General features: G+C 53.3%; 3 protein-coding genes across 6 annotated transcripts in view; 1 reads left to right on the top strand and 2 right to left on the bottom strand.

Moving 5' to 3' along the window:
- CLUAP1 (clusterin associated protein 1) overlaps positions 1–3594 on the bottom strand; it is a 56157-nt gene extending 52563 nt beyond the window's left edge. The window contains exon 1 of the mRNA XM_060124426.1: positions 2213–3594. Coding sequence (XP_059980409.1) covers positions 2213–2486 — 274 coding nt within the window. The 5' untranslated portion in view covers positions 2487–3594. The remainder of the gene's footprint in view (positions 1–2212) is intronic.
- C15H16orf90 (chromosome 15 C16orf90 homolog) lies at positions 424–1796 on the top strand. The gene is given in 5 exon segments (XM_060123599.1): positions 424–469; positions 907–968; positions 970–1238; positions 1615–1726; positions 1728–1796. Coding segments are annotated over 5 exon segments (558 nt in total).
- Positions 3595–3727: 133 nt separating the features above from the next.
- NAA60 (N-alpha-acetyltransferase 60, NatF catalytic subunit) overlaps positions 3728–27572 on the bottom strand; it is a 40605-nt gene continuing 16760 nt past the window's right edge. For 2 of the 4 annotated variants that reach the window (XM_060124434.1, XM_060124431.1), the window contains exons 2-7: positions 12045–12160; positions 10034–10163; positions 8861–8957; positions 7375–7609; positions 5923–6276; positions 3728–5089 (exon numbers count right to left, since the gene is read on the bottom strand). In XM_060124434.1, the coding sequence (XP_059980417.1) occupies positions 6120–6276; positions 7375–7609; positions 8861–8957; positions 10034–10163; positions 12045–12154 (729 nt within the window). In that variant the 5' untranslated portion in view covers positions 12155–12160 and the 3' untranslated portion in view covers positions 3728–5089; positions 5923–6119. Of the gene's footprint in view, positions 5090–5922; positions 6277–7365; positions 7610–8860; positions 8958–10033; positions 10164–12044; positions 12226–27572 lie in introns of those variants that run through there. The other 2 variants (XM_060124433.1, XM_060124435.1) reach the window with 2 other exon arrangements.

Below are 27572 nucleotides of genomic sequence, written 5' to 3'. Positions count from 1 at the left end.
TCCAGTCACCCAGTACCACCTTCTCAGCATGCTCAAAGCACTGACCCAGATCTCACCAAGTCTGCATCCCTAAACCTTCATTTTCCATCCATGGATTAGGAAACTGATATCCCAAGCAGTCACCCCTGGGAGTGATTCCTCAGCCTGCAAGAGCTGAATGTTTGGCAGGCCTGTCCCAAGCCAGAGCGACCAGGGACCTCCCCTAAGGTTCTTCCCCCTTCCCTTGTCCTCCTCCCACCCTGCCCCTGCCCTTGAGGATCATCCTCTCCCAAACTCAGGGATCTGGGAAACCGGAAGTCTTCCCTGTGACATCACAGAGCTGGTTGCCAAGGGAGACCTGCAGATCCATCCCCTAGGCAGGGGAGAGCACAGTCCTGCTGCACAGGAGACCCGGCTGCCCCTCCCCCACCTGGCTGGCCCTCCATGGAAGCCTTGGTCTGTGCGTTCTCTCAGCTGCACATAAAAGAAGGTGCCAGGCTGTGGGGAGGAGTGGCAGGAGAGATGCCCTCCTGTCCTGACCTGGGCCCAAAGCCACCAGGGTGGCCTCAGGGACATGCAAGCTTGGGAGAGGGGAATGGCCACCAGTCCAGGCCATGTGACCCTGGGCACCAGAATGCTCTCTCTAGGGTAGGGGGCAAAAAGGGTGACAGAAAGAGCCTGCAGTCCTGAGAGAGATCTTGGTGCCAAGACTCAGGCTTCTCAGCCCTCCCTGTTGGTTAGGAGGGAGAAGGAGTGCTTTGTTGGGTGAGGGAGGTGGGAGACAGGGGGCGGAGCCCATCTGACAGACAGGTAAGCTGAGGCTCCGCAGGCCAGGGGTGGAGCCCATCACATAAGCATGTGACTACACTGTCCCCTCACGGCCGCTGTGGCCCACCAGCCACCAATCTCCTGCTCTCCCCTCCACAGATGCAGTGAGCTGGGCCCGAGGACGCACCAGTCACCCCAACATGCCACCCAATATCTATGTGGGGGGGGCTGGGGGCCTAGCAGCAGCAGTGCCCCAGTGCCCAGGGAAGCAAGCCCAAGAACCTGCACCACCTCCGGGGCCTGGCTCTCTACCTGCTAGGCCACATGCATTCTGCCGGGCAGTGTGAAAGCCATTGGCTGAGCCAGCTCATGGCCGGGGGCTGCCTCCCACAACCCGAGGGCACAGTCTGGCCCCTGGACTTACCACAGGGGGCTCTGGGACCAGGTAACAGTCACCACTCAGCCCTTCTGGAAGCTCGACAGCCTGGGAAATACAGGTGAGCACCTGTCCAGGTGATGCAGGGCTGAGGACAGGAAGGGAAGACCCCAGGCAGGGTTGGGCTGGGCACTCAGATGGACCCAGGTGACCCTTCTCCACTCCCAATCCTCCTGGGTACCTGTCCCAGCTCTACATTTGATGAGGGACCTTGGACTGCTCTCCCCCGCTGGCCAGGTCTGTTTCCCCACTTGTAAAATGAGGGGTTCGTGTTAGAGAAGGGTCCTTTCAGTTTGAAACGTGTTTCCCTCTTCCTCCTCCCCTCCCAGGTTTTAAGGAGAACTGCCCCCTCCCCTCTGGTTTTGAAGGATGCCAGGTTCACAGGGGTCATAGGAAGGGCTGGAAGCCTCCCCCAGGTCCCTCCAAGTGACTCCTCTACCCCCCCTTTCCTCAGCTTCCAGTTCCAGCATGGACCCAGCCAAAGGTGCCCCCTCCCAGCCCGGTGCCCCTGAAGGCTTGGGGCTCAGGCCTAAGAGAGCCTGAGTGGGCCTCAGAGGAATCCACATGTCCCTTGAGCAAGAGAACTCACTCTGGGGCTCTGGAGAGGCCATAGGGATCCAAGTGCCAGGGCTGGTTCTCCCAGCTCAGGACAGGAGGGGAAAGGATGGCCCAGGAGGAGGACACAGGTCCAGGCGGAAGGGCTCAGCCCCCACCAGTAGCATCCCCACACCGAGATGCCTGGGCAGCTGCCCAGCACCAGAGCCTAGGCCAGCCTTGGGAAAACTCGAGGGTAGAAGGATGAGGAGGTCCTGCGGGAGGGACAGAAAGAAGCCTGGGCGTACCCTTGCAGCCTGCTCCAACTCAAGTCGGCCACTTGTACCTGGGAGGCTGGGCGGAGTGGAGAGTTGGGCTCCCGAGAGGCCGGGGAGCCTACAGGTCTAATCTCAATAAAAGCCAAGGCCTGCACCTTCTGTCCCTGGGTCTGTCTGTCATCAGGCCAATTCAGCCACAGAAATGGTCCCTCGGCACCTGTGTTCTGAGAGCAGAGTTCCATGTCGATCCTGGGGGAATCCGAGGTGCTCCCACCCTTAGTTGAGGAGGGAGCCGTCCTCCTCTGGGTGGGACTCTGGGCAGGCTTCCTGGGTGGGCAGGGTCTCAGCAGGCCTAAGAGCAGGGCTTGGTGTTCTGGGTGGAGAGGGCAGAGGACAGAGAAAGTTAGGCCAAGTTTAGGGAGGGTGTCGGGAGGAGAGCAAGTTCCCAACCTGGGCAGAGACATTGGCTCTGACCCCATGCCGCCCCTCATTGAGGCCTTGGTTGAGTTCACTCTCCCTGGGGACCCCTGGCTGCCCTGACCCTCCAGGCAGAATGGGCACAGCCCTTCTCCCAGCTGGGCTAGACTCCCGGCACCCAGGCATGGGCTCCTCTGTATCAGGAGGTCTTAACCTCAGCCCTGTTGACATTTGGGGCTATGCCATTCTTTGTTTCGAGGGCTGTTCTGTGAGTTGCAGGATGTTTAGCAGTGACTCTGGCCTCCACTCACTAGATTCCACTAGTGCCCTCTGCCCAGTGTGGCAACGAAAAACATCTCTGGAGAGTCTGAGGTCCCCTGGGGGGCAGAATCTCTTGGGCTGAGACCCCCTGCTCTACATCACTGGGCCTCAGCCTGTGGGGACAGATGGGAGAACCTGGGTTTGCCTCAGTGACCCTCACCATTTGGCTGATTTCCTGTCCTGGCAGCCTGGGTCAGGCAAGGGCTGACCTACTCGTCTCACAGGCTTCTGTCAGACCACACATGATGGTGTCAAGGGCATTCTGGACAGCAGGACAGCTGGGCTCCTTCCAGACATGGGGGAAAGCTCCCTCAGGCCCCTGCCCTTCCCCTGTACCCTGGTACAGCAGATTCTGGAGACCTTGATCCCTGGGTGCTTTTCAGGTTGTTGTACGTGTGCATGCGGCCCTGGGTGGTGGCAGCTCCTAGTCCGGGCCACCAGCCTCAGGCCCTGTCCCATAGGAAGGGCCATCAGGGGGAGGCCCAGCCCTCAGGGAGCAGCGCACCCACGCTTTGGAGGGGTCCACACCTGGGCTGGGGTCTCAAGCCCACCGTTCACAGCTGTGTGGCTCTTGAGCAACTCCCAGCCCCTCAACCAGTCATTTGTCTAAGAGGGTGACAGGCACAACCTCCTGCCCCCAGGGTGGCCAGAGGCTCCAAGAAGTTGGTAGAAGGACCTGGTCCCCCTCTTGGCCCAGCCAGGGGCTGGGACCTGCTGCCCCCCCCCCGCCCCCTGACTAAGGCTCCTGCGGTGGGGTGCCCTGGGCAGGGCCCCTGCCTGACCACTGCACTTTCACCAGCTCTAGAACCTCTTCCAGGGCTGTATTCCTTGGCAGGGCAAGGTACAATTATGATCGTAAAAAACAATCGCCCTTTGAGCTGGAAGCCATCCTTGGGACTTGCCAGGGGACAAGCAGCTCCTGGGCCGCCCTCAGCCACGGGGCAGGTCCACAGGCGCAGGTCCACAGGCGCAGGGCCTGCAAAGACAGGATGTGACCAATTAAAGTCTATTTATTTGTTTGTAGTAAGACAAAACATTATAATCTGTTCAACACTGGGCTGGACACTGCAGTGATAAGGAGGTGGGGGAGGGAAGGGCAGGGCAAAGCCTCTGAGCTCAATTACGAATGTACAAAGTAGAACCTTCTGGAAGACTCTTCCCTTACCCTGAGGGGCAGAAATAAAAATCACATGATCATCGTTGATTCAGATTAGAGAGGACACCCAGCTGGGCCTCAGCATGAAACCAATGTCAGCATGGAGGTGGGGAGTGGGGGGAGATGGAGTGCCCTTCCTGCCCAGGATCCACTGGTGAGGCCGCAGGAGCCCTGGGCCAGGAAGTTCTGAGGGAGGGAAGGACACGGTCACGGAGCCCCCACCTAGGGTTTCCCGTCTCCTGCTCTCGTCCGGCGTGAGACTCTGTGCCATCCCCTCTGCTCCGGAGGGGCAGGCCAGGCAGCAAGCAGCTCTAGGGGCCCTGGCAGAAGGGGTGCCAGGAGCACATGCCGTCCACACGCACACTTCCAGGCACTGTCTCTGCCCCAGAGGTGGAGGGACCACAAGGCACGTACTGTCCCCAGCCCCAAAGGCCGGGTCTCACTTGGTCATTGTGGTGCTCAGCTTTGTCCTGTCTGCACCTGGCCAGGCCTCAGAGCTGCTGCTCATGGGGCTGGGGGGTTGCGGGGAGAGGACCCCCAGGCCCTCAGTGGTGCCTGTCCTCAGCCCGGCTCCCTGCGGCAGCTCAGCTGAATGGCACAGCAACCATCTGACAGGTGGTTCCAATCGCTCGGGACAGAATGAAGCAGCCCATGAGAAGAGGCCGCGGGAGGACTCAGCCTCCTAGTGGGGAATGTGGGCACCTGTCTCGTTACCCGCCCGCACATGTGGGGAGCGAAGCCACAGAGCTCAGTGTGTGGGTGAGAAGCCTCCCCAGCTGTGCCCAGAAAGTGTCAGCCCTGGGTGGAGAGACCGGAGCTGCTCCCCGCCCCTCCGGGCTTCTGGGTGCTGGTTCTGGACCAGGGGCTGGCCTTCCCGTTATTTTGACCCCTCATTGTTCAGAGGCTCCTGTGTCTTTAGGGTCAAGTCTGTCCGTAACACTTGGGTTCCTCCCTCCCAGAAGTTTATTCCGACTTTGCAGGAAGGATCTGGAAGGATCACACAGCAGAGGGGAAGAGGCCGGTGAGGGGCATGGGGAAGGAAGCCCTTTCCCATGCCCTTGCTCCCAGGACAGCAGAAGAAACAGACCACAGTGAACGCTGCCACCCCTAGGTGCCCGTGGGGCTGGAGCACGTGCGGGGGCCCGGCCAGGGCTCAGCAGAAGTGAAGGTTTCCAGATTGGGAAGGAGGGCTGGAGGAGCCTGTGGGATAGACAAGAGGGGAGCAGGGGTGAAGGCTTCAGCAGAAACGCTCTGCTTCCCTCCCCTCCCCAGGGTCCCGGCCTAGGAGCCCAAAGCTGGGTCCCTGGCGCTCCTGAAGTGTGAGCCCTCCTCCACGTCCAGAGTCCCTTCCAGTGACCACTGGCTCTCCTCAGTCCCAGCACAAACCACAGTACCGACGGGGGTGCCAGCCCAGGAGGCCACGGAGCCCTGCCGCCTGGGCTTGGCCCACATCACAATCCGCTCTGGGCCGTGTCCATGCACAAGGGGTAGACCTTGGAGTCCCCATGACGCCTTCCAGCTCTGCCATTCCCTGAGGTCTGGAAGACCAGCTCCCCACGGTGCTCAGAAGCGGCCGTGTCTAAGCAGAGCTCTCATCTAGGTGCCCACCACAGGGCAAGGCCGCTGCTGTTAAAGCTGCCATCTACAGTGAAGCACCACCAGGGACACAGCGGCACTGATAACCCCTGGGAAGGGGAAGCTGAGTGTCTGGGGACAGGAGTAGAAGGGGCTTGATCTTTTGGTAACTTTTCAATTTTTGAACCATGTGAATGCATTATTTTTTAAAAAGTAGTTCAGTAGTTCAGGTAGTTCAGGCCAAGCTCTGGCCAGGTCAAGAGCTCTGCTTTCCCTCCTGAAGTTTCTGAGAGACGTTCGGGAACTATCTCGGCCCCTGGCCATGCTTCCCAGCACCCTGAGCAGCAGATGCCCATCCAGGGCCTCCTGTTTTCATTGCTGAAAGCACCGCCTCCATTTCCCCAACCATCAGCCCACTGGACTCTGCTCCCCTTTCTGCACCCCCTGCTCTGGTGTACCTGGGGGAGACCGGGCACGCCCCTTGACTCTCTTCTCCCGAGCCCACGTAGCACCGGGCCTGCAGGTGGGGCAGGCCGATGGGCCCGGCAGGTGCCCACCGGCTCCTCTGCAGAGGACAGCAGAAGTCAGATGGCCGGGAAGGTGGTTTCCACAGGGTGCCGAGGGGTGGGGCCTGGCAGAGACTGCCCGGCTGGCGTCACATGGTCCGGCTGTACTCGATGCCGCCCTTGGTGGAGATGCTTGACCATGGCAGGAAGCTGCAGAGCAGGTTGTGGGCCTGGCGGTAGATCCTGTGCGGGATGGAACAGGGGCTCAGGTTTGCTAGCGCAGAGCCCAGGTGCTGGATGTAGTCCGTGCAGCTCTGTTAAGGAAGATTCCGACTTGCCTGCCCAACTGCTCCAGGGCGGCACTGTCAGCACGGTGACCATGGGGGCCGCATGCAGACAGCACGCCACTCTTGCAGGAGGCCAAGAGCCTGCTCAGCCTCTGCAGGGCTGGAAAGCCTCATCAGATGGAGGGGGCTCTGCTGCACAAAATAATGCAGGGCACAGCCTGGGTACAAGGGACCTTCTGGGTGAGGCCCCAGGCACCTGGACACCCAGACTAAGGCTGGACAGGACTGGGTGCTGGGGGAGGGGTCTGGAAGAGCAAGTGTTCCTAGTTCTCCCCTACGCTCAGTCCTCAGACTGGCAGGGCCCTGTCCCTGTGATGAGGAGGGGTCAGCAGTCCTGACCCCGTGGACACCCACAGAGACCCATCTTCACAGGAGCTAGGCCTGCAGGCTTTTGGGCCGCCCTTGTCTTTCTTGTTTATTTCCCTGTGAAATGGATACATCCTGGACTCATTAATTTAACTTCTCTCTCTCACATACACACAGTATTTTGGGGTTCACACCCTATGACTATCAGGAAGTCTCCTGGCCTCCACCGAACCTGTCAAGGGCCAGAGAGAGTTAAAGAGGAGGGAGCAGGGCAGGGACACACCTCTGGGTCACACACCCAGCAAAGAAGGTTTGAACCCAAGTGTTCAAAAACAGCAAACAGTTCGTTTCACCTCACTTGCTTGTCTTCTCCCCCACCAGCACACAGCCCCATGAGAGCCGGGGCTTCTGGCTGTTTCGTTCACTGTTGTATCCCCCACGCACCTGGGGGAACAGGAGGCTCTCATTCGATACTTGATGGATGGATGGATCTTAGTCCAGGAGGCTGAACACCCTCCCCTCACACCAGTCTAACGTCCAGCGAGCGCCGAGTGCCAGAGCTGGCCTGCTTTCCCAATGTCCACACCCAGGCTGTCATTTCCCAAGATGTGCCGGCCAGACCTGCCCACAACAATATCTGGTCCCATGAGCTTGGCCTTGTGGATGCCACGTGAAGGCAACCACAGCTCCAGCTGGCACACGGGCCCTGCTAGGAAGCCACAATACCTCACCCCCGAAAGAGAAAGGATATAGGATGGTCCAGGGAGGGTGGCCACCGTTGATATAGAGGACATAGGTGAAGCCATCTTTGAGGACCCCTCGGATGGAATAGTAATAGGGGAGATAGTGATGCTGCTTGAAGTCTCTGTTTTCGTAGAAGTTTATAGCCGTATTGTTGGTAGTGAGGACGTGCAGGTAGATGGCTTTGCAGTGGTCCTGGGCGGTGGTTGATATGTGATCTTTTAAACTCTCAAGTAATAGGGAACCTGCGGAGGAAGAGGTGCAGGGCAAGTGGGAAGGAAGCGTGAGGCAGACAAGGAAGTCATCTTTGCAGAGGTCTCTACAGATCTCTCTGCTTCTGAAGACCGACCTCCCATAACCAACCACTACGGAAGTCCCTAACATCTCATGGCTCGATGGGGCTTGTCACCTGAGGCCCTGAGGCATCTGGAACCGCGGATGCCAGCCTGCTAGTTCCCTCCCAGGGGCTGAACCCACAACAGAGACTCACTGATCTTTTTAGACAATGAAGTGTAAACCTGAGCCCAGGAAAATGTGGAACAGATACAAATGAAGACTCTGCCACTCACTGGCTGTGTGGCTGAGTGGGATGGGAATTTGGAGTCATGCGGGCAGCCCGGCACCCCAGGTGTGGCGGGCACCCGATAAATGGTGGCTAGCACTATTTTTCAATTATGTTTTCTACTCTTAATCAAGAATACCTTGGGTCTCTGTCACACAGAGTGAAGTAAGTCAGAAAGAGAAAAAAGAATACCGTATATGTTAAAGCACATATATGGAATCTAGAAAAACGGTACTGATGAACCTAGTGGCAGGGCAGGAATAAAGACACAGACGTAGAGAATGGACTTGAGGACACAGCGGGGAAGGGGAAGCTGGGACGAAGTGAGAGAGTAGCACTGACATATATACACTACCAAATGTAAAATGGATGGCTAGTGGGAAGCTGCTGCATAGCACAGGGAGATCAGCTCGATGCTTTGTGACCACCTAGAGGGGTGGGATAGGGAGGACAGGAGGGAGACCAAGAAGGAGGGGATATGGGGATATATGCATACTTACAGCTGATTCACTTTGTTGTATGATAGAAATTAACACAACATTGTAAAGCAATCATACTCCAATAAAGATATTAAAAAATATATATATCTTGGGATCAGACATAAGCTGTGTGTGTGGTGAGAGGCACGATAAGGGGTGCCCATTCCCAAATGAGGACATTCGGGAGCGGTTATTTATCTGATCTTGTCAGATTTGGGAAGGAGGCCACGGCAGAAAGACCTGGTGTTGTATGGAAAGAGGACAGGCTGAAGGCCAAGGGAGTGGGTGGGGCCATGGGTCTTGTTGGAAGGGGAGAAGGATGAAGGTCTGGCCCCAGACAGAGGGACAGGGATGGAGGAAGAGACTGAGGGGTATTTATGAGAGACAATCCTCAGAACGGGGCGGGGGGGGGGGGCGAGTTGGTGGTGGTGGTTTATGAGCTCTGCCACTCTTACCTATGCCGTGCTTTCTGAATTCCTTCACTACTCCCAGGCTTAGGATGTACGCAACCTGCGTGTCAACAGAGAAGCTGGAGGCTAGAATATCTCCATCCTAAAGAGAAAGTCAGAAACAGTCGCGTCAGCAGTGGAGGCCCCGGTCCCACTGTAGGACACAGCTCACTTGCCAACATCCCAGCCATGACACCTGGGGGGACACTGGGGCAGAGGGAACAGAACAGAAGACAATAGAGGGTCACCTCCACCCCCATGGAAACAAGAGGGTGTGGGCCCTTCTGCGAGAAACTGCAGATGTAAGAGCACACAAAAAAATCGCTTCTCTTGGGGTGGGTGGTAGACCAGACAAGGAGGGTCAGGGATGCCAGACGAGTGAAGTCATAGCAGGAAGAAGGAACCGCTCAGCGGGCCCTCAGCACGTGACAGTCCACCCGCCAAGAGACAAGACAGCCCAAAAGAGTGTGAATGTTTTAACTAGGGATCCTACACAGCCCCAGGTGATCTCACAGTAAAGGGGGAGGCGGGGGGTAGGGTGGACAGTGGTTCCCTCCACCACTCTCCGCTGCCAGGGCCAGGCCAAGTGACACACCGCCCCACGTGGGTCTCTTGGTTCCGGAGATGCAATTTTGGACCGGGAGTGTCATGAATCCGACCAGCACACGGTTCTTATTTCTTCTACCTCACAAAGAACTAGAAGGATCTGCCATGTGTATGGTTTTCTCTACCCAATGAAAAGGACACTTGGCGACTTGGTCTTTGTGTCCCGTCCACTGCTCACTGAGTGGCTCCCACGTGCTGGGAGTGGGTCGGCTCCCCAATCCCCGCCCCACCCTCCACACCACAGTTAGCCTGGACACAGGTGGGCTTGTCATCGGTCTCAGGGAGATAAGCATCCTTCCTGCTCTTGTGACTCGAAGCCCGCAGAAAGGCCAGTGTACCGTTTACCCGCCTCCCTACTTCAAAACGGCTGTCATTGTGAAGCCTGTGGTCGTGTTATTTAATGCATATACGACTGTGTCACGAACACACAGAAAGAAACCAACCAGGTACGAATCTCACACGCTGTCTGGGCTCCCAAGAGAAAGGGCCAGAGCAGGCAGCGTGACTGTGTCACAAGGCCCCCCAGTCCTGTCCAGAGGCACCGACTGCCAAGTCATTGCCGCATACACTCACCTCCTTGTGTATCTTGGTCCTACTTTTTATTTCAGCTACGATCATTCCCACGATGGCGCCCCTGTAGGTTGCGGCAAGGGAAAAGAACTTCTTGTTGGAGGTGATATCACGATACCATGAGTCTGGGTACCTGAAGAGGAGACAAACTCAGATGAACTGGCCAGGTCAAGTCCAACCCCCGTCGTGCTTCAGAGAGTTGAACCACAGGGGACCCTAGGCTGCTCTGTCCACCACTCAGGGTTGACGAGGGGTCTGCCCATCGCTCAGTCTCCACCGAAGTGTATCACTCTCAGAGTATCATCTTCTGAAAGCGGTTATCTGTCCAGACAGGACTGGAAATTTGATAGGAAAACGATCTTACAAGACACAGAGACAAGAGGGGAAAAGCTCTGATGATGCTGTCCCCTCGAGAGCAGTGCCTGGGGGGTCAGGTGGATGAGTTAAGATTGATGACCCCCGCAGCCCGTGGACACTTGGGTGATTTCCAAGAATTCTGTGAGACTTTTTCAAGACTGGGGGAAGTGGTGTGGGGAGAGCCAGGTTTGCTGCAGAGTGGCATTTGAGTTTCAGGGACTGGGCCTCAAGGGCAAGGTGTATCCAGGGTCACTGGGGCTGCTCACCAAGTGCCGTCCGAGGGGAGCAGGGAAAAGAACAGTGATGCAGTGATGAAAAGGCAGACTCAGCCACAGCCAAGGAGGTGTCTGGGTTTGTTTCCTAACGGACACGGCGGGTTAGCCCAGGATGCCTTTCATGAGACCAAGAGCTGGAGGAGGGTCTCAGACCCTCCTGGCGACACAGAGAGGTGCTCTACTCGGGTCTGCACTGTAGAGACCACCCCCCGCCCACTGGAAGGTTCCATAGAACCTGAGCATCACCCAGGCTCCTCTCCTGGTCCTCATCACACTCCCGCCTTCTAACCGCAGCAGTGCCGGGTGGCGCGGCAGCCAGGAGGGGAGCTGCCACCACATGGTCTGATGGGACTGAAGTTCTCTCCCTCATCTTTGGAACCTGAGGCCTCAGGCCCAGGAAGCTGCAAGGAGAGGCAAGCAGGTCGGACTACTCAGAGGCACAGAGGCTCTGGCTGGTGAGGCTCTACCTGCCCCAGGTCACCCTCAGCGGGGTCTAACCTCGGACTTACTGGATTACTTTCCAGCGGTGGGACTGCTGGGATGACATTTATTTTCTAACCTATGAAGCCACCGCTAGCCCGTGGCCCCAGAAGGTGACAATTCACATTCCCATCAGGGATGTAAGGGAATCCCTCCCCTCCTGCCGGCAGCAGGTTAAACACGTCTGAGGCTAAGGCTCACGGAAATGTGATGATTGGCAGGACCTTGTTTATTTTTAATTTTTAGAAGTTTGCACTATTTTTATCACTACAAGCTCTATGTGCATATTACAGAAAAACGTAGGAAGTACAGACAAGCAAAACCAGACAAACTTGTGGATGTTAATCATCCACCCACACGAACTACCGAACACATTTGCTACGAGGTACATATCCTCCTCAGCTTTTATCTTGTATGTGTTCTTAAACAAAAGGGGGATTGTGGTACACACTGCTTTCTAGTCTGCTTTTTCCACTTAATATCTCATAAAAAAACTCTCCTAGTCAACATATATACCTCTAGGATAGGTTTTTTTTCCCCCGGCAGAATAACATTATACTTTTGCATACACATACCCCGATGTATGTAACCACTTCCTTTCTGTTAAGATACTTAAGTAGCTTCTCAATTTTCTGAATATTGTAAGTAGCACTGCATGGAACATCTTTGTAACTAAAGATTCTCAGTCAAGCCCTTTCGGGGATCTCTAGGAACATAATGAGGTGCAAAGAGCCTGGTGGTAGTCAGGGAGCAGGGCCCGGGGCCCCGACAGGCGAGGTCACTCTGGGCCACCACGGCGCCTTCACAGCAAGCCTTTCAGCTTTGGCACCCGCAGCTCTGTGCACATCCCCCCTGCCATTCCCCATCCCCCAAGCCACAGCTGGGGACACTGCTCAACTTACTCGATGGGGAACCAGTCGCCGCACAGGTGCTTCACGGTGTCTATGTCATCGTGGCAGAGGAGACGCAGGCTGACCTCGCTGAGGGAGCTGGATGGCACCACCTCTGTCATTCACACCTGCAGGGAGGGAGGTGTCAGGAGGCAGCCGCACCCACGCTGCCGCCTCCTCCTCCTCATATAACCTGTGAGGCAAGCAAGGTGGGAAAGCTCGCACCGTCCCCCTGATGGAGTGTTCCTCCCCTCACAACACTCCCTGCACTAGGCATCACAGGCACACCCCCACCTCCACCGTCCCTGCAGGGCAGGAAACCAAGGATCGGGAAGGCCTGGGAGGATGGGGACCCAGGGTCGCCTCGCTGCTCACATGGGATACTCCTGAGCCCCACAGAGGGCAGCCCAACTCTGGTCTGTGTTCTCTCTTCTCTTGGTCCCTCTGAGCTGCCTGCTGAGCGCCCACACCAGCCCTACTTCTGCCCAGAGGTTCTCACGTCTCCCTCACACCTGCTGTTTTTCCACTGGAGAGACACATGGCCCTGCCAGCCCCAACTCCTCCCAGCCTGGGCCAGTGGCTGCCAACAAACGACCCAGGGCTCAGCAGCCCCAGAGACTGCTGGATTTAGAGTGGCACTTGCTGGGTGAGCCATTTCTCCTCCCCTATGTGCGCACAGAAGGACTTCAAGACATGCCAAAAGTTCAAGACAGGGGCCACGAGTTGCAACGATTAAATCAGGAAGCTACATTCAGTCCAGGCAGGAAGGCCATGGGTGGACTCTGACAAAGCACCTGCACCCCCAGGACTCAGCGATCGCCAAGGAAAAGCCTAACCTCACACCCCTGAGATCCTGCAGTCCCACGTCCCCCAGGGATGGAGGCCAGCCTCCAGTGCCTCCTGTGAAATACACAAAGCCCTCAAGGTTCCTACCTACAATGCTAGGCCTGAAGCCAATCAAGCCTCCAGGCCTAACTTCACAACTGCAGGTAACACTTGGCACCCGGGCACCATGACATCTGACACACACGGAACGGGTAGAATTCTACAAGACAACTGGCCTGGTCTCGTCAAAAAGTCAATGTCATTTAGGGACCTCCCTGGTGGTGCACTGGTTAAGAAATCTGCCTGACAATACAGGGTACACAGGTTCGATCCCTGGTCCGGGAAGATCCCACATGCCGCGGAGCAACTAAACCCGTGCACCACAACTACCGAGCCTGCACTCTAGGGCTCGCGCTCTAGAGCCCACGCACCACAACTAATGAGCCCGCGAGCCACAACTACTGAAACCCATGTGCCTAGAGCCCGTGCTCTGCAACAAGAGAAGCCACCGCAATGAGAAGCCCACGCACCACAACGAATAGTAGCCCCCCGCTCGCTGCAACTAGAGAAAGCCCGCACCCAGCAACGAAGACCCAACGCAGCCAAAAAATAAATAAATTTATTAATAAAAAAAGTCAATGTCATTAAAAAAAAATAGACTAAAAAAGACAAGGAGACCTACAACCAAATGTGACGTGTAAACTCTTCCTGGGAAATATAAAAAGTCAAACAACATTTTGGAGAAACTTAAATATTGCCTGGACAGTAGATGATGAATTTATGATGAATTATCATGAAACTGTAATTAACTGACTTAGATGTGGAGGGTACAGTGCTTATGCAGAAAGTCTTAGAAGATGCATTGCTGAAATACTTTGGAGTGAGGTATCATGAGGTCTAAAACTAAACAGTTCAAACATTTTTCAACTGCTTAGAATGCAAATGTGACAAAACGCTATTAGTGGTTGGACCTGAGTGGCAGGTTGATATAAAATAGGAACTTACTGGTCACACATTCAATTTTTCTACATATTTGAAATTTTTCATACTAAACATCGGAGTTGGGGCAAAGGGTAGCCTGAAGTTACCTAAACTGACTCTAGAAACCACAGTTCTGTGAATGGGCACCGTGAGAGTCCAGGCAATGACCAAAGGTCAAAGGGAGCCCAAGTGCAGTGCCCTCCTGCTGTCCTGACCCTGCTCCTGATTGGTTCCCATGAAACACAGGCATTTCCATGAGGGTCCCCGGGAAGGCCATGTCCTAACCTGCCACCTGCCAGGGGCCGAATCCACCCTGAGGCTTGACCACAGGGCCAGTGGGGCAGCTGCTCAGTCTCAGACTTGGACATGACCCCAGTAGGCTCTGTCCAGCAAGAAGGGTTCCTTTGAGGGATGGCCAAGGGTAGGCTGGGCAATGACAGGTCTGCCGCCGTCCCCCTTCCCCTTCATGGCACCAGCCAGTCTGACACGGACTAGCTGGGGCGGGGGCTTTAAAGGTCAGGTCCACGGGGCTGGAAACATGGTGACCTTGGTGACCTTGAAGCAGAGATGGGGTGGGCGGGGAGGCAGAGGAGGTACTACAGGAGCTCCATGGCTCTGTGCCCACATCGGGTTCTGTCTCTCCAGCTCTCGCCAGACCCTGCAGGGTAAGGTCCATGCCACCTTGACAGGTCCCTCTGCACAGCACGGCTTGAGAGCCGAGATGAGAGGGGACCTGCTCTCTCTTCCTCCTCCGTGTTTCCAGCCAGCACCTGCGCGCTGCACACACTGCCCACGTGGGGTCTGCCAGGTGGGGCCCCTCCTGTGACCCCCTGGCAGCGTGAAGGGAAGCTCATCAGGACAAGAAGCAGGTGAGCTCCTGCCTGAGGCCTGGTGGATCCCAACAGGCACCCTTCTTGAGAAGACTCGTCACTCAGAGGGGACCTCTGAGAGCCCACTCACGCAGGGCAGAGACAGCTGCCCACGTCCTTGTTTTCAGATGACAGGATCAGGGACCAGGCCATCACAGACATTAACGTGAGAGGCTTCTGGAGAAAGGGTAGCCACAGCTTCTGGGCTGAGTTCTCGGCTCCAAACACAAAACAAAACCAAAACTCCAACCAAACAACAAAAAAATCCTCCCAGACTTGGCAAATCTGACCTTCCCACATTGCCTGTGTTTTTCTTGTTGTTGGGACACACTTTCAGAAACCAAAGATGCTGTCCAGCTCCATCTCTCATGAACAGCTTGGCTGGTCCACTGCTCAGCAGCACCCCCCACCACCAATGGTGCCCAGGACGCTCTGGTCAATGTGATCTCAGGGACCTCAGGCCGGCCACCTCTTGGGAAATGGACTGTCGACCAAAAATGGCAACTCTTGAGTTTTATGAGTCATCTCTGTCCAGAATACATCCTGGCAGTCACAGCCAGGACGTGGCTTCACGGTCATCCCAGACTGTACAGTTCCAGGAGCAGAACGAGGCCCAACACATCACAGCTGCCACAACAAAGCACTGCTTCCTGCGAGGTTTCTAAACAACCCACTGCACACGTGACCCTCTTTCCCCCACAAAGGGAGAGAGTCCACAAAAAACCTCTAAAAGCACCCACGGAGGTGCTGCTAATCTTGTTGGCATGAAAACAGCAGTGTGGTTGTGTAGGAAATGTCCATATTCCTGAAGAGATGCACGCTGGACATAAAGGGGTGAAATTCAGAATGTTCTGGAGCTGAATTTAGCTGGAGCGAAAGTGGCAAAATGTTCACAACCATTGAATTGGAAGACGGGTACACCATGTGTATGTGTGAAAATGTTCCTAATTAAAATTAACCATCAACCTGCCAGACTTCTCCACAGGCTGAGTTTCCGGCATGGATGGCAGCTTCCCCAGGTGACTGATGGAGGTACCTCTGCCATTCTGCACGAGGCCACCCTGCAGTGGCCACCCCACCTCTGCACACCCCTCGCTGGGAACAGCACAGCGCACTCCCTGCTGGCCGCGGCTGCCCACCGGCCACACGCGGGAGCCCTGGAGGGTTGGGTGCCTGGTTCGGAGATTTCCGGGGGCAGGAATACCGTCCGGGACTCAAGTTAAACAACCCCCAAACTCCACCGTGGTTTTAAAGAGGAGGGTGTAGACACCCGGGGACAAGGGTGCCGCTTTAGAAGCTGCCGGAGGGGCTAAGTCTTAACCACGGGGCCAGTTGGCGCCCCTTCTCCTTCCCTCGCGGCCAAGAGTGGGGAAACGCAGGAAACCCCAGTCAAAACCTCGAGCCTTTGGGACGGTCGACAACCCCGCACCATCTGAGGCCGAGGCCTGGCCCTCAGTGCAGTCTTTCCAGAGAAGGCTCCTGAGACAGGCGTCCCCCTCTCCCTGTGGCAACTGCCTTTAGGGAAAATCCTGGGGGACAAGCCCCAATACATCACCACCTGCCTGATCTGAGTGGCCAAACAGGATGCCCTATACACGTTCTGCTCAACACTCCAGTGATGGCACAACCCCTGCTCTAAATTGAGCAAAGGAGTGTAAGCTAGAGCCCACTGTGAGCTCACCAAAAAACAGCCCCAACGTGGAAGCAACCCAAATGTTCATCAATGGATGCCTGAACCAATACAATGTGTGCATCCATGCGGTGAATATTTAGCACTGACACGTGCTACAATGTGAATGAACACGGCAAACATGATGCTGAGTGAGAGAGGCTGGACATAACGGGCCACATACTGCACCTTACGATTCCATTTCCATGAAGTGTCCAGAACAGGCAAATCCATAGGGACAGAAGGCAGATTAGTGGTTGCCTACGGTGGGGAGTGGGGTTGAGAGGCTTGGAGGGTGATGGCTAAGGGTGTAGGTTTCTTCTGGGAGTGGTGAAAATGTTCTGACACTGAACATGGTGATGGCTGCACAGCTCTGTGAATACACTGAAAACACTGAATGGTACACTTTGGGTGAATTCATGGTAGGTGGACTGTACCTCAATAAAGCTGTTAAAAAGAAAACAAGGGCTTCCCTGGCGGCGCAGTGGTTGAGAGTCCGCCCGCCGATGCAGGGGACACGGGTTCATGCCCCGGTCCGGGAGGATCCCACATGCCGTGGAGCGGCTGGGCCCGTGAGCCATGGCTGCTCAGCCTGTGTGTCCAGCGCGTGTGCTCCGAAACGGGAGAGGCCACAACAGTGAGAGGGGCCCGTGTACGGGAAAAAAAAAAGAAAACAAAAACCAGCCCCAATCTTGAGAGTAAACGTTTCTTTGGTGAAATGGATAAAAACTATTCTTTCTGAAGGAAGTCACAGTAGATTCCAGAAAGAATCAGAAACTTTCCAGCCTGCAAGTCAAACTGCAGGGGCTCAAGCTGGTACCAGAGAGGGGCTCCTGCAGTGGGGCTGGTCCACACCCCACCTCCCCCAGCCCCTGCCTCTGAGCCAGGCCCACCAGGGTTGGGGATGGGGGTGCTCTGAGGAAGATGAGGCTGAAGGTCAGGGAGGCTGGAGGGAGGCACAGACTCACAGAGATGAGGAAGAGCCGCCAGCCCACCAGGGCCAATCTGGTAGCTTACTCCAGATGTGGGCCAATTTTAATATTTCATATTCAAAGAAAAAATATCTGTCTTTGGCTTGGAGTGTGTAAGAAGTGACCAAAGAAAGTTATCAAGGCTCAACCAAGTGCATCTGTGTTGTCTATGGGTTTTCACGGGGTAAGCTGCTTAGGTGATTTTGAGAAAGGAAAGATCAGGCTCAGATTTGCCCCTGTCTGGGAAGTCAACACAAAGCACAAATCACCGGATGAATTTCAAATCAACTTTCGGCTCCAATACCTGACCTGCACCAGGAAACTCCACATCGTCCTCTTCCTGGAAAACCAGCTCCAGGTGGTTTGTCTGGGGTTTGATGGGCTGATGCCAGCCTGAGAAACAGGGTGACATGCCTGCCCACCCTCACCACCCCTGGCAGAGCTCCAGGTGTCTCACTGGCTGTGCCCCACTCTTCTCTCAACCAACAGCAAATGTGCTCTGAGCTCCCGCAGAAAGGAGCTACAGGACGGGATACGTCGGCTCACTCTCACCAGTCTCTCCTCCGGAGCTGGCAGGACAAGTGCAGGCAACCAACAAAACCAGCTGCAGAGCCTGGATCTGGGTGGTCACAGGCAGACACAGGACACCCGGAGCCACAGGAAGCAAGGCCTTGACCTCTGGTACCTGCGGCAGGGGGCTGATTGCAAGGAGGCTGAGTGGGCACTTCCTGAGGGAATGGAAATGTTTTGTATCTTGATGGTGGTGGTTACACACACAAACACATATGTACACACACACATATATACACACATTAAACTCATTGGGTACATTTTGTCATATGTCTATTAAACTTCAATAAAGTTGATTTTAAAACATTTAAAAAATTGAGGCTTGATAGCAAAGAGAGAGACTCATAATAAATGACCATCTCTTATGTCCTGGGATTTATACATTTTCCCCATAGTACCCTTGGGATAATGCTCTTGACCAAAGGGGCAGGATTTGTTTCCTGTTCAACTTTCAAGAAAAACACTGGGCTCTAAGACACACAGCTATTTGTGGATTCTTGCATCCCTATTAAAAGTACTTCCGTGTTTTCAAAGGCCAGTTCTTTAGATGCCTTGATTTAAAAATAGAAACACGTCACATTTAACTAAGGGAAAATGCAGCATGTCATAGTGTTAATCTGTCCCAGCCCAACCAACAGGAGTGGAGAAGGGGGCAGGAAGGCTTGGGGAATGGAGAATCTGGCGCCCGTGTGCCAGAGAGAAAGGAATGGTGCCAGGGAGGGTGAGGTCAAGGCGGCAGCGGTGGTACAGGTGGGAGGCTGGTGTGGCTGGTCCACCGCTACAGGAGAGGCTGGGGACTGACATCTGACACCTGTGGGGACCCCACCTGTCTGCCTGGAACTAATCTCCTATCACTATGGGCCACCCTAAGGGCTTAAGAGACAAGGATTCTGAAGACTCACTAGAGAACAGAGGCCGGTGGGTGAAGCCAGAGCACAGCCCCCGAGTCAGCCCTATGTCTTAAGGCCTGGGGTGCTAGTGGACGGGCACCAAAGCCGCACAGGCCACCTTTCTGTACGTTTCTCTACAAAGACACAGACACGCCGATACTATGAAAGCAGGGACATGCTGTACGGGAGAAGGCATAGTTCAGGACTGCAGGGAGAGTTCTCCCTAGATTTCCTGGGTCTTCATCCTGTCCTTGGCCTTTAGGGGTCAGTGAGTGGAACAATTCCAGGAGGGACAGAAACCGGATTCTCCAAGACAATGAAGGACCCACCGGCTCACCTCTCGGTCCATCCTTTCTCCTTCCCCAAACCTTGTCCTTGTGGGCTGTCTGCAAGCCTCAACTTCCTTCTGAGCTGAAATGACCTCTCGGGTTCCTGTACTGAAGTCCACGTGGTGGCTGGGGGGGAGGTGGTGCCTGATCACCTAGGCATCCCCTCCCCGACCACACTTCCCGAGCGCCTCTGAGTGCTCAGCCAGACGGATAGAGTGAAAGCCAACATCCCAGGAGCATCTTCCATCCCCCTCCCATTGCCAAATGCTGGGATTCAGAACCTAGGAGCTTGGAATGGGATTGTTCCAGTTTTTGGAGGGGCTTCCTGGCACCAGCAAGATCCCCACGGTGCATTCCACTCCCAACCAGTGAAGAAAGCCATACACAACCCTGTTTCCTGGAGACCACTCCCCTCTACAGACTGTGTCCTGATGCCCCAGGTCCACAGGGCCTCTCCCTCCTTCAAAGGCACTGCTTCTCAGTCCCAAACAGGCCATACTTAACTTTTAAAAACTGCTCCCATCATCTTAATGGTTTGAGAAGTGCTCTGGACTCCACCTTGACCTCAGCAGACTGCCAGTGGTCAGGCCAGCCATGACCACATTGCCCCTTCCCTTCCCTCTTTTCTTTTCTTTTTTTTTTTAAATTAATTTTATTTTATTTATTCATTTTTGGCTGCGTTGGATCTTCGGTGCGGCACGCAAGCTTCTCACTGCGGTGGCCTCCCCCGCTGCAGAGCACGGGCTCCAGGCGCGCGGGCTTCAGTAATTGTGGCACACGGGCCCAGTCGCTCTGCGGCATAGGGGATCCTCCCAGACCAGTGCTCGAAACCGTGTCCCCTGCATTGGCAGGCGGACCCCCAACCACTGTGCCACCAGGGAAGCCCCCTTCCTTCTTTTCTTTTACTCCTGTGGGTTCAAAATGGTCCTTTCTCCTTGCTGAGGCTAGGCCACCCTCCACTTGTGCTCGGGACTCTGCGCCCTCCACATGCTCCCAGACCCTGCAGGGATGCTGGAGCCACCATGCCCAGGGTCAATCCCAGCTCTGCTGTCCACTGGGACATCTCTGTCCTGCTGCATGCTTCAGTTCTCCTATCCGTCGCTGGGAAGATAAATGAGGTGGCCACTAAGGGACACCCCAGTCCCTGGCCCAGCTCCACATCTCCTTCCTCCCTGACCCAAGCACCACCTTCTCCAACATTTTCAATCTTCTCTTTTGCACAAATACCCTCCAGTGCACACCGTGCACCCTCTCCTGGACAAGCCTCCCACCACCTTCTCTCCCTTCAATGGAACTGCCCGCACTGCCACATTTGCTGCCACTTCTTGCTTTACTCCTGCCCCAGCTCCCCTCAGGCCTGGCCTCTGCTCCAGCACATGGTGACAACGCACTGACAGTCTCCCCTGCTGCAACCCAGCAGCCTCCCTCAGGAGTCACCTCCCTAAACTCACTACAGCTCACATCTCCGTCAATCCCCTTCCTGAGCCCTCAGCTCCCTGCACCCTGTGACAAAGCACCGCCCTGGTCTGTCCCCAGCACTCCAGGTGTCTTCTCAAGCGAAGCACAGGGAAGATTAGCACACACTCCTCCATGGCACAAGAATGAAAGACCGCTGGGCCCTCAGGAGTGTGAAATTCTGCAGGCACCAGGCCTATCAGCTTGAAAAATCCAACAGCCATGGACTCCAAGCTCTTGCCTTCAGGATGGATGACGCAGAAAAGGAACTATAAGCCAGTGATGGACACAGGGCACCGCCCTGCGCATCAGTAAAATGGGCTGAAGGGCTCAGAACGTCAAGTGAGGGAAACTGAGCGCTCAGCACAGCTTGTCTGTTCAAATGAGCAGCCGCCCGTGGTGGGGCAAGCCGTCTCCAAAGCAGCCTGGGCTCCTTCCAAAGCCTCAGAGTAGGAGGAACATGAATAATTTACAGGCGAAAAGAAACAAACACCCAGCACTCCAGTTCCAAAGAGCCTCCCTCATACAACCCACCTCATCTTGCCCAGAGGGGAGCCCACGTATTCCTCACACACAATTTAAGACACATCCCTTCAAACATGAACTGATAACAGTGGAGGATTCCATTTGTGTGAAATTCTAAAACTGGCTAAAGGAACCGATGGCGACAGAAATGAGAATGTGGCTGGGGGGGTCAGACGACACTGAGAGGGGGCAAAAGGTGACCCACCGGGCTGGCGGTGACGTTCCACGTGTCCTTTGGGGTCACCAACTGTGTGCATCTGCACACTTCCCAATTTAAAAATAAGACAACAGGTGGTCCAGGAGCAGTCCCAGGGACAGCCCATTTTGGCTTTCTTTTGGGCCAAAGCTTCTATCACCTCCCGCGCATTCCACACTGAGAATCCATTCAGTCATTTGTTTACCAAAATTGTACTAAAAACCCAGGGCCTGCTCTAGGCACTGGGGTCACAGCAAAAAGCATCACTGGACATCTCTGATTATTGGAGGAGCTACTGAGGGGAGAAGGAAGGTGTGTGTTTTTCTGCACTATTACCTAAATACTCTCAGAAACCCCTTCTTTTGCTTGAGGAATTCTGAGGCAAACTGCACATCAATGAACAGGAAAAGTGCTGTCCACCAGGCTGGGCTGGGAAGGGTTAACACAACTGTGGGAAGGGATGCTCTCCTCTCTCAGCCACAGGAAAGGTGGGGAATCCACCCCCTTGCCTCAGTCAAGATGTTTTTCTTGGGCTTCCCTGGTGGCACAGTGGTTAAGAATCCACCTGCCAATGCCGGGGACACGGGTTCGAGCCCTGGTCCGGGAAGACCCCCACATGCCGTGGAGCAACTAAGCCCGTGCAACACAACTACTGAGCCTGCACTCTAGAGACCGCGAGCCACAACTTCTGAGCCCACGTGCCACAACTACTGAAGCCCACATGCCTAGAGCCCATGCTCCGTGACAAGAGAAGCCACTGCAATGAGAAGCCTGCGCACCTCAATGAAGAGTAGCCCTGGCTCGCTGCAACTAGAGAAAGCCCACGCAGCAACGAAGGCCTAACACAGCCCCCCCCAAAAAAGATCATGTTTTTCTTATTTGTTCTGCCTCCTCGAATCAAAGAGTTCTGGGAGGCAAAATATTGAGGCCCGAAATGTCCCATGTGCGTGGGACACAAACAAACAAGAGGATCATTGATTCACAACATTTCTCAGAGGGCCTGTGAAGCAGGAGGCAGCAGAGTCCAGGGCTAAGCAAAGCTTTGAGGCCACCAGATCTGGGTTCAAATTCACTGTCCTGCCACCTGCCATGTGCGGGCTATGAGCTGCAGGGAGGGCTATAAAGCGGGGATGGAAGTCCTCATAGGAAGCGTGCAAAACGCCTGCCAGGCAGTGAGATGTAAGCCCTCTGCAAAAGGTGGTCACGACTGCCAGGTGCCAAGTTCTCTGCCAGGGGCCGGCAAACTTGGGGACCCGCAGTTGAAACTTGGGCCATCACCAGATTCTCGAGGATGAGAAGGCAGAGATAAGGGCACTACGCAGCTCAGGGCATCCTGCATTTCAGAGCTCTGCCCTTTAACTTTACACCATATCCCAAGATGAGACAGATCTTATTTTGTTTTAAATTTTATTTCATCATTTTGCTTTTTAACCTCATGTCCATGGTAAAATGACCAGATGCGGAGGGCATGTCCTCGGACCACTGTGCACATATGCCACCTGCGACACCCCCCCCCACTCCTTGCAGAGGCAGAATCCTGTGGTTGTTCTAAGGACCAGCATCCCAGCAGTCGACGGGCGGCCAAAGGACTGTTCGTCTTTTGTGGCCCCACTTGGTCAGAATTGGGGAACTATAGTCCGGGTTTGGGGACAGACAAGGACAAAGAGGGAAAACAGAGACAAGAATGTGACCTGGGAGAAAAAGGGCCACTGAACTGGGGGCCAGAGATGTGGAGCCAAGAGCAAACCCTGAGGTCCCCTCTCCTGAAAGCTTCGGGCACGTCTCCTCTTCCTGGAACGGAAACGAAGTGCAGGTGCACCTCTGCTGCCCACCGCACGTTCACACCCACGGACTCGGTCAGAGCGCGAAGCGGAGACAGCCGGGCCTGGGCTGGACGGGCCACCAGGATGGCTGGGCAAGAGGTGCCGCTGCCCTGTGGCTTTTCAATTGGGGATCTTGGTCAAGCTGGGACAGGGTTGCCAAGAATGCTGATTCCCAGTTCAGATCGAGGGAGTGGGTCAACCAGTTGGATTTAAAAACAAAACAAACAACAAAAAAACCACTTGTAAATATTAGGTTGGGGCTGATGGTGGTAAGTGTATGCATTTAATAGTAGTAAAATGTATGTATTAAATACACATCCTTGGACTTCCCTGGCGGTCCACAGGTTAAAACTCTGCACTTCCACTTCAGGGGGCATGGGTTCGATCCCTGGTCGCACAAGTTCCACATGCCACAGGGTGCAGCCAAAAATTAAATACACATCCTTGATTGACACCCAAGACTGGACCCTCTTGAGGGCTCTAACCCAACTGAGAGTGAGTGAGTTCTTCCACAGAAAACTCAGGCGGCTGCAGGTGCCCTCAGCACTGTCTGGGGTAGTGGGTGAAATGGACCGCTGGCTGCTCAGTTTGAAGGAGAAAAGCACAGCAAAGGGGGCATCGGGCTTCAGAAACCCTGCCTGCTCCTCACCGCTGCCCCTGCAGCAAACTAGCCCCACCACTGGCCTTTCTACACTTTTCCCATCTCACTCTGCTGGGTTTTTTTGTTTGATGTTTGATTTTAATCTCTACTTCTCTGGGTTTGCATTTAAGATCCTTCAGAAGCCAAAAGATATTAAATGTGAAAGTGGGTCAAATTCGGTATAAATTAACACTTGATCACGAGGTTAACTTTTATAACAAAAATTATTTTTAAAAGTAATTCAACCTCCAGTCAGCATTTGCCTCTGGAATTAAGGCAGACGTTGGTGTCCACATCACTCGCTTCTGTATCATTTGAGCTTTTTTTAAAAAAAACAATGAGCTTGGGTTGTTTTTATTCACAGAAAAAAACAAGACTTCCAGGTGGTACGTGAAAATTATGAACAGATCTTTTATATTAAAATAATCTGTTTTAATTAGTAACAACTTGGGAATTTTACAATGTCTCTTCAAAGTATAAGTAGAATGGTTACCCATTTTGCCCCCAAAGAGACCCTCTTAGTGCCAACATTTAAGCCAAATACCCTTGGAACAGCATGGCATTTATGCACTGATGCCAGAAATAAACATTCTAAACACAGACCCACATTTGTAATGAAGCAAAGAGGAGGTAGTTGTGGATAAGGATGCCGAATAGACTTGTGAAAATATTTTAAAGAGTTCCTGTGCAACTATTAAAAAGAAAATTTAGTGGCCATACAAAAATCAATTTTTAAAACTATTCATAGGTTTCAGGACAACCATTTTAAAAAGAAAGGTTTAAACAGAACATTCTCCTTTTGTTAAATGCTGTTTAAAACTATGTTTTACTATGAACACATGTTCATGGTAAAATAGGAATCCATACACAAAGTGAAGCAAAAACTTGAAATCCCCTCCTCACCACAGTCCCAATAAAATGACGGTTAATAGTTTCTTGTGTTTCCTACAAGAAAATAAACTTTTTAAATAGGAGAGGGCTTGCCTGGTAAGAGGCCCAAGGGGTCTTCTGAGGTGGTGGTTGCACTGGTACGCTCATGCCATGACCGCTGGTCAAGCAGTGTGTATATTTCAACAAAAAAGTAAAAAATGGGAGGCCAGAGGATAAGCAATACTGTAATTTGACAGTAAGAGTAGAAAGAGCAGCAAATATCTGACCAGCAAGACCTTCTGAATAGCTTACAACTAGTCAGGAGTCATCTTCTAAAAATAAAAAATTTTTTTAAAAAGTAGCAAACAGCTACTGAATGCTACAGAAACCATGGAAATATTGTTGTATTAACATTTTCCAGATAAAAATCATTTTCAGTAGCTAAGGACAATTACCCAAAGACTATTTTATCAAATGAAATTGCTTTCTTCTCAGTTATTTTTAAGATGGGCTCAAATTTCATTACTTTGCTGCCCAAATACTTTGCTGCCCTATTTCAGGAATGCAGGAAACAAAAAAGAGGAACACAATTTGCTTTCTAATAACAACAAGAAATAGAACTGGGAAGAATTTCTTTTTTTAATGTAGTCTGTTAAAGATGACAAAATACTTTTCCTTGGTCTTCCTGTGGAAGCAAAGGGAACAAACATTTGTTCTGTGTCCCTTTCCACAATCAGCTCCTCTTTGCTTCTTTACAATTGTGCATCTTATTAGAACGTTTAGAATGTTTACTTCTGGTACCAGTGAACAAATGCCGTGCTATTCCAAGGGTATGCGGCTTAAACGTTGGCACTAAGAGTCTATGAATTGGAAGAGACATTTTAAAGTCTCTACGTTGTCACACTCACAGGTGGTTCTCGCCATCAATATTCAGAGTGTGGGACCCCTCCCTGCCATGTAGGCCCTGCCTGAGCAGGAAGTGGGCCTCAGGTGAGGAGATGGGGAGTCTGAGATGCCCACAGGAAGGGACTACAGACTGGCCCTCATGCGTGGTTACTCCCCCTCCACCTGACCATCCAGGCTCAGTGTTGTGGGCACCTCGGGGTGACTGTCACGTGTCTGCCAGCCTCTGCAGTGGGGCACTCAATGGAGCACTGGTTCCACTGTTGATGTAGACCCCAAACTACTTCCTGCAGAAAGCCCTGGCTCCCTGCTCAGATCCCCTTCCCATCACTCCACAAGCACTGAGCAAACACCTTCAGGTTCAGAGTGGAACGTCAACCCTACTATGTATGTGCTCACTGGGTTTTCAAACACATAGGCCTCTCTTTAATCAGCAGTGTAAGATATCTGGGCTTCAGATAACCCTGACCTAGCCTGTCAGCCAGCCTCTATCAGAGGTCACCCTAAAAAGAATGATATTTAGGGAAGGAGGCCTGATCCTGGAGTTATCAAAGACACTTAGAAATATTCATTGAATGAAATTCAACATTTGGACTTAGCCAGAATGAGACCCAGGAGTTCCAGTATCATTTCACAAATCAGCATTTTACTTGAAAGCACTGCACATGGACAGAAGCAGGACCAGCTTCGACACAGAGTCTATATCCCAATCTAGCTTTCTGCAAACGAAGAACTGAGGTGGAAAAGCCATGAGGACTATGTGGATTCCTTCCAGAAAGAGTTGTCAGGGAAGGAGGTGTTGGCAGTAAGATGTAGAGATGCAGGAGCCACCATTTAAGAGAAGACATGGCCTGACAAGCAGCCAGCCTTCTACTCAGGTAGGAGAGCTGTCACCAACAAGGAGAGACCTCTGGGCCATTTTAGCAGAGCAAAGATATGCACTGCCCCACACTCAGAGCTCTGAGGATTCTTCTTTACACTGTGTTCCCTGTGGCTGCTGCCAAGTAAGGATGCTGTGTCCACCTGGTCTAAACATACCTCGGGCTGCCAGAAGACAAACTGCTGCTAGCAGGTCCACTGAGGCTGGGACAGTCTGTGGGGTGGAACACCTGGTGAGCAGTGACAGCACCAACCTTCTTAGTTCTACTGGGTGTCTTTTACCTCTCCAATCTCCTAACATCCAGGAATTTTCTTCCATCCCAGGCAGAGGCCAAGTTGCCAAGCAACCTCAACAAGTCACATCTGAAGTCTGAGAGTGGGTGCGGTTAAAATAAACATGGTGATAAAGTCACTGTAAGTTACAACAGGAGAGGCTAAAAATAAGACACACACAGACCTTTTAAAAAAGTGTCTGTATTTTTTATTCTGGCTTGTGAACACGACACCATGCCTTGACTTTGTTACTTACAGGTTTTAACCATCTTTATAGAAACCCAGCATGTCTGCAAGCCCAGTGAGATGGAACTCCAGCAAACTGTGGCCCAAAGGAGAAGGAGCTCACGCACACTGCTTTCTCAAAGGGCCAGTTTGCACTTTAATTGTGAAGTACAAAATCCTGGAACAAGGGAGATGAAGACCTATGCGCACAGCCATGACTGACTTTGTCCATTTGTTAAATGACTGACGTTTATACTTCAGCCACCCTTGAGTTTCTTCTGGTCTGGAATCCCTTCTTCTCTAACTGAGCTTAACTCAATTCAGGGATTCTTGTAAGAGAGTATTTGTTTTGCTCCAGCCCCTTTTAATTCAATGTTGTTCAAGACTCCCCTTCTCCCCACCTCACAATCCAGTACTACTGGCCAAAGAACTTCTATGACTTATCTATACATCACAAAGTACTACATGGAATGTGGTATTTCTATAGATGACCTGGAGTCACAGTGATTTTCCCGGTTGTCAGTTAAGCATTAACTAGAAGTTTTCTGCCTTCCATGCTCCGGTAAATATCTGCAACCAGCAATGTTCTCTCCAGTTCTGACTCTCTGATTAACAACCACTCCAGGTACCACAGGGAACTACCCTGT

The sequence above is a fragment of the Lagenorhynchus albirostris genome, chromosome 15, assembly GCF_949774975.1.
Source record: "Lagenorhynchus albirostris chromosome 15, mLagAlb1.1, whole genome shotgun sequence".
Lineage (NCBI taxonomy): Eukaryota > Metazoa > Chordata > Mammalia > Artiodactyla > Delphinidae > Lagenorhynchus > Lagenorhynchus albirostris.
Note: the sequence above shows the minus strand (reverse complement) of the source record. Positions and strands in the feature narration are given on the sequence as shown.